This window comes from Merops nubicus, unplaced genomic scaffold, assembly GCF_000691845.1.
Source record: "Merops nubicus isolate BGI_N331 unplaced genomic scaffold, ASM69184v1 scaffold35650, whole genome shotgun sequence".
Lineage (NCBI taxonomy): Eukaryota > Metazoa > Chordata > Aves > Coraciiformes > Meropidae > Merops > Merops nubicus.
Genome location: NW_008584270.1, coordinates 17,656 through 29,119, shown reverse-complemented (window position 1 = coordinate 29,119; position 11,464 = coordinate 17,656). Strand labels below are relative to the sequence as shown.

General features: G+C 36.0%; 1 protein-coding gene across 1 annotated transcript; it reads left to right on the top strand.

Moving 5' to 3' along the window:
• Nucleotides 1-630: 630 nt before the first annotated feature.
• Nucleotides 631-11,004, top strand: LOC103776102 (intron-binding protein aquarius-like; the record flags this gene model as incomplete). Its single annotated transcript, XM_008943601.1, has 7 exons — nucleotides 631-818; nucleotides 2,384-2,555; nucleotides 4,478-4,648; nucleotides 5,376-5,461; nucleotides 6,233-6,407; nucleotides 7,797-7,910; nucleotides 10,717-11,004. Coding segments are annotated over 7 exons (1,155 nt in total), but the record flags the coding sequence as incomplete, so codon positions are not given.
• Between the last annotated feature and the right edge of the window lie 460 nt (nucleotides 11,005-11,464).

The following is an 11,464-nucleotide window of genomic DNA, read 5'->3' as shown; positions in this document are numbered from 1 at the left end:
ACACACTGAAGAGCATTCAGTCCAAGCGCCAGGGTGAGGATTAATTAGAGGTACATCCCAATTGTGGAAGAGGCCATGTGTGAATTTCAGAGGTAAACGAGTGAAGCACATGAGCTACAGAGACAGTTGAAAGTTTCTGTTTGTGCCTCGGACATGTGAGCACTAAAACTGTTTCAGATACTTCAAGCAGTTCATATTCACCATCTAGAATTAAAAAATGAAAGTTTAAACTACTGTTCTAGGGTCACATTGCGATGTAGAAATCAAGTTTTTTCACTACTGTAATTTCTGTAATTGTAGGTCTTCCTTTTGTCCTCTGATAATGTTACTTTTGACCTTTAAAACAGTGTAATATGATACTTATAATGATTTTTCTCTACTGATCTAATAGATAAGCTTACCTGTTGCTTTGTAAGAAACAAGATTTTATTTTTAAATATTACTTCCTCTTTTTGGTAGTAGATTAGTAAGAAGCTAATAATCTTTAAAATTACTGTAGTTCACTCTAGTTTAAGAACAAATGTTAAAATTTAGGTCTTAGACTAAGAGCCAATTTGACTATTAATGTGTTGTAATTGAATGCCTCCATTATACTGTAACGGTTAGAATTGTGTAATTGTTTAATTCTAGAATCCCCAGGATGGATTCAGTCGTTTGAAGCGGTGGATTATGATTGGTGACCATCATCAGTTGCCACCAGTCATTAAGAACATGGCTTTTCAAAAGTACTCTAACATGGAGCAGTCTCTTTTTACACGGTTTGTTCGTGTTGGAGTGCCAACTGTTGATTTAGATGCACAAGGAAGGGCAAGAGCAAGGTGAGACAGAGAAAATGGTATGTCTGGCTTGCAGGAAAATACCAGGTTAAAAATTGGAGAAGTGCACGTTTAATTTTGGAAACTTTGGTTTTATTGCTAGGACAAGAGTTTGCAGAACTGTAATTTAGTTGTTTTGTTCCATTTGTTTCAGCTTAGACTAGGAAGGCAGATTTTACTTGCAAATGCAATCAGATTTACTTCTTTTAATATAGTTGTACTCTGTTTTTATACAAGTACTTTTATGGAAATTTTATTTAAAGGAATTTAGTCTTAAATGTTTATTTTTAAAGCTGAGACTTTTGCAGAAGCTTCTTTTTCTTAAATAATATATTCAAGGGTACATTAAGATACCATTTATTTATCATTAAAGATGTAATATTTCCTTGGAGTCTGCAAAAGGTTGCTTTTCTTCTATTTCGACAGAGCTTCGGCTTTGATTAGAGGAAACCAGGTTGTCAACACAAGAACATAAAGCCCTTTATTATATTAAACAGATGCTGTGCCTCTGTAGATACTTTTCTTTTTTTATCTAGGTATTTGTTATTTCACTGTAGTAATTTAGATGTGAAATGTATTGTGTAAAGTGCATGTTTGTGGTGTCATGTTAAGAAAAAACAAAACCAAAGAAGAGAAAATTACTTTATGTAAGGTCTTGCTACTCTAGGTTTAGTTTTAAAGGCATAACATGGAGTGAACAATATGAAGGGGTGGTGGTAGAACATTTTCCAATCATATCAACAACAGTTCAGTAAGATTTTAAAATGCAAATTATATCTGAGTAGATAAAGTTTATTTTGCTGTCTACTGTTTTGCAATATCTCAACAGATTTCTTAGAGGTAAGAGACCAGAAGAATTACTTCACTTTACATGCAATTCCTTGACCAGGGATTTTTTCCATACCTTTTTCCATACAATGGCACTTATTTTTTCTCATCATCAGTAGCTTCCCCATGAACAATATGCTACTTTACCTGGAACTGCATATTGTTGTGCGTTTATGAACAAAGCATTTTGGTTATATTATTCTCCCTATAAAAAACAGTGATGATTCTAAATAGGGTAGATTTTAGTTGCTTCTTTTCAGTTCTAATGCTAATAAATGGCAATACACAAATTAAGAATATAAATTTTTGCAGTAAGAAACTTTACAACAGATAATGCAGAAAATCCTTTTTCCCTCTCTCCTTCCATCCTGTAAAGAAGCATTAATATCCCATAAGTTTTGTTACCCATGAAAATTCCTACTAGGTGTCTTTGCAAAATTTGTGCCTTTCAGATAAAAGCTGATCAGGTGGAACAGGTTTAAGGTTGAGTGTGCTGTACTGAAGTGAAATCTGAAGTTTTCTGTCAGAGAGAACCGAACAGAATTGAAACTTAAAAATTAATATTGCTGGGTAGCTTGTGCAATTGTGTTCATTTATCCAGCAAAATTGTTTTTCATTGAAAACCTACAGAAGCATTAATCTTGAAAGCGAGGGGTTGTGTGCATCTGAATTATTTTGTGGCAGAATTTCAAGAACCCACTTTAACTGTTCAGGGTTTGTCTCCCTGTGTTTTTAAACAGTCTATGTAACCTCTACAACTGGCGTTACAAGAACCTGGGTAACCTGCCTCACGTGCAGCTTCTTCCAGAGTTCAGAACAGCCAACGCTGGGTTTTTGTACGACTTCCAGCTTGTAAATGTAGAAGATTTCAATGGTGTGGGAGAGTCTGAACCCAATCCTTATTTCTATCAGGTAAGAGAATTACTACAGGCATACTGTATTTATCTGGATACCACTTACGAAATGTGCAATGAAGGCAGAATATCAAAATAAAGTAAACTGATGTTTAATTCATGTTCTTTGATAATTGAGTCATGCATATGCATTATTTTTTTTTCTCCTTTTAATGAGTTTTGAATGTTGAAAATTATAATGTATTGTGTTGTGCTTTTGCTCAAAGTTAATGACTTTTCTTGCTGTCTGCTTTCTCAGTGTTATGGGAGAGTTGAGATTTGGTGTGTAATTCATTGTGGAACATTATTTTGCCTTATGGCAAACTGAAGCCCACTCTAATTCAGTTGTACTTTTCTAATACTTCCTATAGTTTGAGGGTGGGCTTTTTTTCATGATCTGGAGGACTGAGAGATAATAGTAGAATCTGTTGGTGACACTGCATGGTTTTTCATGAGATAACAGAGATTGCTGCCATGTATTATTTCTCTTTATGGATTTGGGTATTTCTTTCAAGACTTAAAGGGGATTAAAATTTGTAGAATAGCTTTACACCCACAGATGGGGGTGCCTGGCAACTGCATTTTCCAAGTAACGCAGAGCCCACTTAATGAGAAAAAATAAATGAAACTGTTATGTCCAATCTTGTCAAACATACACCAAGTGGGGATAAGATTCCCAATATAAATAGAGTAGGAATAAATGTGAGCAATTGTGAACAACTTTTTAAAATGAGAGATAATTTCTGCTAATAGAAAATGGGTTTAAACAGGCTATGAGTAACATCAGTCTGGAGATAGGACAAAACTTACTGTAGCCAGAAGTGTGATGCTTTGGGATGAATGTTCTTTATTATAAGTAATTGCACAGAAAAAACAGGTTATTAAATACAAAGAGCTGGTCATTTGAAATTTAAGAGGTATGGTCTGCAGTAGAAATAACTGGACTTGATAATTCAGACATCTGTCACCTAACTGATAGTTAAAAGAGGAGTTCAGTTATTCTAGTTCAGTGAGTTCATACGTTCAGCTTACTGGAGAGTTGGTGCAATGGATAAGTCATTGCAACTTTTTATGTGTGCTTATTTGGAACCATGCTATATTGGTGCTAAATGATTTTAAATGCTTGTATTTAAATACAGACATCCATAGATTATCAGCTTCTAATACTTTTTAACAAATAATAATTCCACAGTTTTGGATAACAGTGGGATTTTTTCATGTTTGTTTTTTTTGTGTGTGTGATGTTTAAGAAGGGAAAAATGAAATACTGTATTGGTTGAGTTCCGTAATAATACGGTTGAGATGGCAGTTCCTTTGAGCAGACAGCTCTGAGTATATAAGTGCGTTCAGATACAAATGTAAAAATATTTAATAGTCCCAAAATATAATAAAAAATATAATAAGAAGGTAAAACATTTAAATTATATTTAGGGGCTGTTAAATATTTAGAATTTAATCATGTTGAAATAAAATTCAGAGCTTCTGAGGAAATATTGGAAAGTGACAATAGCTAACAATACATTGATGTAGATATTTTCAGCAGTTCTCTGAAGAGGAAACAATCAAGTTATTAAACCTCCTTGTGGTTCTTTTTTCCTCTCAAAATGGCTTTTATTAAGTGAGCAAAGAAACATCAGATCTAGAGCCATTTTTCTCAGCATGGAGATTTTTGTCTAAATAAATGATAATCTTAGAATGGTTTGGGTTGGAAGGGACCTTAAAAGTCATCTAGTTACAACTACCCTGCCATTGGCAGTGGCATATCCCACTAGACCAGGTTGCACAAGGACCTATCCAACCTGGTCTAGAGCACCTCCAGCGATGGATAATGTCACAGGTGTTATTCCTTCCAGCCTTACAAGTTGAATAATCCATTTTTTTCCTTTGTTGTTTGTTGTTTTTTTGTTTTGTTTTGTTTTTCTTTCCTCTTTAAAACTTAAGAATCTTGGTGAAGCAGAGTATGTTGTGGCACTCTTCATGTATATGTGCCTGCTTGGTTATCCTGCAGACAAGATAAGTATCCTGACAACATACAATGGACAGAAACATCTGATCCGTGATGTCATTAATCAGCGATGTGGAAATAATCCACTCATTGGACGGCCAAACAAGGTGACTTTGAAAATACATCAGTCATTGGAGTGGTTCTGGTTGGTTTGGGTTTAAGTTGGCAGATTACAGAACAGACTAGCTTCATAACTTTCTGTGCGACTATTCCCTGGTTAACTACACATTTATTAACCTACATTCTGTGGAATTTCATAGCATAGTGCTCTTCTTTCTGCCTGTTTGTAATTCAGCGTACCCAGTAAAGTCAGTGAAGTTAGAAAGGCTGCAGACTACATGGGACAGAATATCTCTTTTTTCTTTTTCATTTAGTTTGTCCTCAAAATCAAAAGCCACCTCAGAACCACACCTTTAGGAAGATTCACTAAGAGTGGAAGTGATTTGATAAAACGTATGATGACAAATCTGATGAAACAAAAAACATAGTTTAGTACTAAAGTCTGATGCTATTTCTGCAGGTTAAGACTCTGTATTATAAAATGGCTTTCCACAGTCTTGGTGTTAGCACACCACCATTAGCTGTCTACATTGAATAAAAATGTAAAATAAACACTATACAGTCAGACAAAAGCTGCTCCCAAAATATCCCAAAGAGAACAGGCTGATGATTTTTTGTTAGAGGCCAAAAAAAAGCATAGTTAAAGCATTTTCTTTTCCCTTTTACTGCAATCTTAGTTCAAAATTGATCTTAAAATTTTGGTGTCATGTTTTAATTGAAAAGGCAAAGAAAAAAAACCTATGGAGTCTTTTTTCTTGGTTTTTGATTCTCTAGGTAACAACTGTGGACAGATTTCAAGGTCAACAAAACGACTATATTCTCCTTTCACTAGTGCGTACCAAAGCTGTAGGCCACCTTAGGTATGTAAGAAGATATTCTTGTAGTGTAATTAAGCTACATCTTTTCTATATCAGAAAGATGTTTATAGTACATTATACGAAAGTGTTCAATTATTTAAGTACACAGTAGAAATTAAGTTTCATGCTATGCATTGAATGAAGTTCAGACGTACTTCCTTTTATAACTGCCTGGTACCCATTTTGCAACCACTTTATAATTTAGTACTATAAATAGTTTATTTTATTGTGGTTAGGCTGAACTTGGTTTCATGGTAAGAATGTGATGCTTGTTGAACAAATGCAGGCTTAAATTTTCTCATAGATTCTTTCCTGTAAGTGAACTTTTAATTTGTGTTAAAAGTGTTTGATTATTCTATAAATTACATTATGATGTGTAGTTTAAATTGTTTGCATTGGGGTGGCTTGGAGGAAGACTTGTCTAATCATCAGTAGTTAGGTGAGTTAATCAAATTCAAGTTTACTCATTCAGGGATGCAGATACGCACTCGTGATCTGTTTTCAATGTAATTCTTTACCTGTGAAGCACAGAATAGTGTCATTATAGTAAAGGGTGATTTTTTCATATCATTATTGGTACAGTGAACTTTTATATAGTGGTTCTAGGATTTGGTAGTTACTGAAACAGTGTGTAGGGGAAAAAACATGAATGTAAAATATTTTTAGCAGGTTTCTACATTTCACTTAACTGAGACTTTTGTATGCTTCTAGTTATTTTTATTGCAATTATGTCATCAATGAAAAAGAATAAGATTGTTTTTGTTTGTTTTCAAGGGATGTCCGACGATTAGTTGTTGCAATGTCAAGAGCCAGGCTTGGGCTTTATATCTTTGCAAGGGTGTCACTGTTTCAAAACTGTTTTGAGCTAACTCCAGCTTTCAGCCAGCTCACAGCTCGACCACTTCACCTTCACATCATTCCCACAGAATGTTTTCCAACTGCAAGACAGGTAGGAACAGCTGCTCTGAACTTTGCTATCTGTAATGGGTGTGTGTGTGTGTTTCCCACTTTTTAGGGTAGGCTATAAGTGGTAGGCCTGTCTTCTCTGCCAAACCAGTGGCACTTGAATAATTATGTCACCAGAGTTAACTTTCGTTATGACACACACTGGTTTTGAGTTTTCAACAAAACTTAATTATCAATATGACTGTTTGCCTGCTTTTTCTACCTGTGTTCTGCCTGTTCCACCTGTGTGAGTGCACGCTTCCCTTCCTGGAAGTGGTCCCAGCTTTTATCCCCAAGCAGACACCTGACCTTTGTCAACTCCGTGCGGGACCCCTGGGGCTCATTTCCCTTATGGCTCTCCCTGCAGGGCCGGCCGCACCCTGGGGGGAAGCTATAAGGCAAACTCACCACCTCTTTATGAAGGGCTGTGGGAATCACCCATATGTCAACCTTAATTCGGGTCTTGGGGTTCAGACCCCAGCATTTCAGTGCATTTTTGGTGTTACACATTTTTGGACTTGTTATGGAACAAAATACTGTTATTTCTCAAAAAAAAACCCACCACACAAAGCTAATTGCTTTTTATTAAGAGGTCCAGCTCTGACAGGGGGGTTGGACTCGATGATCTGTGGGAGGTCCCTTCCAACCCCTAACATTCTGTGATTCTGTGACTAATTCAGGATAACCAATCAACTTATTTAAAAAAAAAAGTGGATCTGGAATCACAAAAGAGATTTGTTGCTGAGCTAGATTTCTGAGTATGAGAAATTAATTCGTAATACTGCACTAGATCTTCAGGGAAAGGTTTATATTAAGCATCTAAGCACAGGACACAGAGTAGAATGCTAAACGAAGAAACAGAGGAACATACCTGTTTTGCTTCTTGGAGTTTTGAAAAGGGCTGCCTACCTGAACCCAAAATTCAGTTACAGATCTTTCTCTGGACTTAAGTGCTGTTCAGAAGCTTGGGAAGGAGCCCTTCAGTTGAAACTTTGAGGTGCACTGTACAACAAAGACTACAGTATGCATGGTCATCAAGTGTGAGCAAGAAGGAGCTGGACTGTGGACAAGTAGGCTAAGTCCTAATCGGATTGTAAATTTGTGCCTTTAATATGTTAAATGACTCAAGTCAAAAAATATGCTTTATAGAGTAAGCATCAGAACTCAGCCTTTCTTTTTGAAATGTCTTCTTTGGGCTGCAGTATCATGATTAATCCAGTTCCCCAAAATATACGACCTACACTTCCTCTCTTTCCAAAGAATTCAGCAATTTTTTTCTTTAAAAAGCATTATTTAATTTCTTGCGATTTATGTTGTGTAACACAAGTAAACTTTGAGTAATGGTTGTTTTACTTTGTTTTCTGAATGTCTAACTTTTTTTTGTCTTCCTTAGAATGGAGAAAGACCATCTCACCAAATACATGTTATTAAGAACATGCCTCAAATGGCAAACTTTGTGTACAATATGTATATGCACATGATACAGAGTACACGCCACTATCAACAGGTAAGGACATTCTAACTTTCGGAAGGTGTGCATTTAAACTAAAATTGTTTTTTAGTAAGTGACATGAATTGCTGCTGAGGTTTGAGACTGTTCCTATTACGGTTAAAATTCAGGAAGGTTTTATGACTGGGAGAGAGAATATTGAGGTCTATAAAATCTTGCAGTAGCAGGAGCTGTATCTTTTAGTAAATTAAGGCCTCAAAACCAACAGTAACTGGTGCCAAATGCTAGACATGGCTCAGCCTGGGCCCCAAAATTCCTCATTAATACCAAAGGCCTAACACGTTTAGTGTTTACTTGAAATAAGCTTGTGTGCTGTTTCAGGTAAGTGCAGCTAGTGGTATTATAGCACCACTACATGATCCAATAATGCTTTGTAATAGAAGTTTTCATGACAAACCTGCAGTGGGTAGAAAAGCCAAATCATGTCTGGGAACCATTTTAAGCGCCTTCATTCACTGCACTTTCTGGGCTGGTTAGCAGCTGTAGTGTTTTTATTCTGGAGCAGTTTTTCTCAGCACTAGTTCAGCATCAAGCAAAATAACATGGGGCTGGAAGCAGTTGTAGTTGCTTTCTCGCTTCTGTACCTAATTTTGATAGTGTTTAAACCCTGCAGCAGCATTCAGAACCCAAGAGAAACACCTTGTCGTCTTATGTATGTGGGCGGAGCTTTAAGGTAGTTGAATTAGTATACTGGGCAGAAAGCTGTCTTTTTTCAGCATACATAGATCTGTAGATGCCTAGAGGTAGTTGATAGTAAACAGAACGGGAGAGGCCTGAAATGCTCCCCCTCAACTGCATCAACTTTCACTTAATGTCTGGAGTTAATCGTTTTATTATCTGTGATTTATTCTTTCAACATACTTTGAAGTTCCCTTCTTGGTTTTTGCTCTTCTGAAGGATTTCCAAAAGTAGAGAAAAACGATGAGATGCTACTCACTCTGTTAGCTGTCTGAGAAGAGATCATCGCCCTAAATCCTTGAACAGATTAGTCCAAGGTAGTTGTCTGCAAGATCTAGGTCCTATTCTTTAATGCAAGGACGTTTCTCTGTCACCTTCTTTCCTTCCGTCACCGACTCTTCCATTCTAATATGGAGCAGTGTAATCAGTAGAGATCAGAACCCAAAACTTGTTTAACTGGATGTCAGACTTTTAGATAGAAAATTTTCTTTTTCTCTGCAGTTCTTATCCAGGGTATCTTGCATTACTGTCTTCTTTTTTTTTTTCTTTTTTTCTGGGAGGCACAGCTTCAGCTAAATCTGAAGTACTTTGCTACCTGTGAGAAGCCTCTGAAGACTCAGTGGACTGTGCAGCTGGTCACATTCAGATGCTAATGAATAGCCATGTCAAAACTGAGAAGTGTATATATGTCCTGAAAAGCAGGTGTTATCATTTAGCATCTGGATTTTACCAGAAGATGGATTTGCTTGACACCTTAATCAAATATGGACCAAATCCTTTTGCTAATACCAGTTATTCGTTTTAGCATTCTCAAACTAATTTTTAGTTAAAATAAGTTACAAACCTACCGTTTCTGTGCTGTGGCAATGAATCACATTCTGCTTGCAGAAGTCAAAATGAACTACAAAAAATAAAATAATTCAAGCATTAAATTCCTTTTGCTCTATTTAGTACATGATTTTTTTTTCTCCTTTTCTTTTACATTAGTCTTAACAGTCGTAGTCACAAAGCACAGGATGCATCTACCTAAACCACAGAAGTCTGAATTTGTCTCATGCATCAAGAGTGTATTTTTGTAATTAAAGGATCTCTAGATTTGAAATACATTTTTTTTCTGTGAACGGATGGATTGTAGAGACCAGTATGATAACTTCAAAGTCTATAAAAAATGCTTTTTATATTTCTGCTGGTAGTCATAATTGCTTCATAGATTTGCCTGTGCTGGTCAGCAATTTGTAATATTCGTGTTACTTAATTGGAGATAAGATTTTACTATAAATTAAATACTTAATTTGTCATGTGAAGCCAAATTGCCTTTACTTCCAAAACAAAACAATCATCCATAAGAAGTAAATCAAGATTTTGCTTCATTAAAATGCTTCACAGTATTCCAAGGAAATACTTGTCATGTCACTAAATAATGTCAGGGTGGAAGAAGTATTAGTGTCTCTGTACAGCCTAGAATTGTGTAGCATTCATCCACACTCTTCAGCTCACTGTATTCCTAACATTTTTTTTCCAAAGTCTGCACTATGACTACGGTTGTTGCTTATAATGTTTTGCAAACTGCCTGTTTGGTTGCGAGCAGCACACTTTGAATATACTAATTTACTTCTCCTGAAGTATTAGGTGAAAAATATTTACAGGAACTTGCATTGTTTTACATTTACAGCTGTGGATGAAACTTGTGTAAGTACACATAAGTCACAGAGCATTTTATAAGATGTTTCAAGGGGAAACTACCAAATTGAGTTGTTCAAGACAGACTTGTTAAATAGGTGAGATTACAGTAGGAATGTGCTTGTTGCTCCAAGCAGAGATTTACCCTAGCCCTATTACTTGTCTGACTGTTTGGGATAACAAAATATGTTAGATATCCTTGAATTGGAAGTCCTGAGTTTTTAACACTGTCTTTAAAAGCAAAAAATGTGTCTAATAAGATTATTGTGTGACCCAAGGTCATTATTATTTTTTTTTTATATAGGAGTTGAATGCCTACAAATTATTAGGGCTTCTGAATTTTGGGTCTTTAACTTCTCTAATGTTCAAGCTAAAACAGGAATAGATGCCCAAATAGACTTATTTGTTGTAAAAACTGAAAATCCCTTCTTTTCTGATTATCTAGCGTTTACTACCACCACCTGCCATGATTGAAGAACCAGAAACCACTCAAACTCAAGAGACTGAAGGAGAAGGTGAAGTGCAAGGCATGCAGGAAGATAGAGAAGAGGAAGAAAGTAAAGTAGGGGAAGAAATGGTAAAGGAAGGAGAATTGAAAGTGGATGAAGTGGATGAACACAGAACAATGCCAGAACACCCCGGAAGAGACAGTGATAGTGGAGACAGTGAACCTGAGAATGAGACTGAAAAGTGATCTGTGGGACGTTTGTCCTCCTCATGTTTTGGAAAATGGACAGGGGAAATGGCAGTTAGAAATACCATTGCTGTTTTTACTTTTTTTTTACATTGACTTTTATAAATGGTTGCTTGTGTAATGTGACCTCTTTGGTATATTTTTTGATTATTACTTTGTGGACAAGCAGAATGTTTAACAAACATTTTACTGAGTTCTTGTCAGTATCAGTAATGTAATTTGTTTAGTGGCCTCAAGTGATACATAATTTCCTCTTGGTAAGTTGTTCAGTAAAGATGCTTTTTATACCAGTTTTGAATGTTTGAGCTTTAATTCAGTCCCTGAGTTACCCATTAAACCTCACTGCTGAAGAATATTCAGTATTGGTCACACACACTCAATAGTTTTCTTAATATTTTGCCATGGAGAATTCCTCATGCAGGACTGAGCTTGTATACTCTGAGATTGTATTTTAGGCATAGGCTCAAGTTCAGCAAGATATTTAATTCTGTGTCTGAGC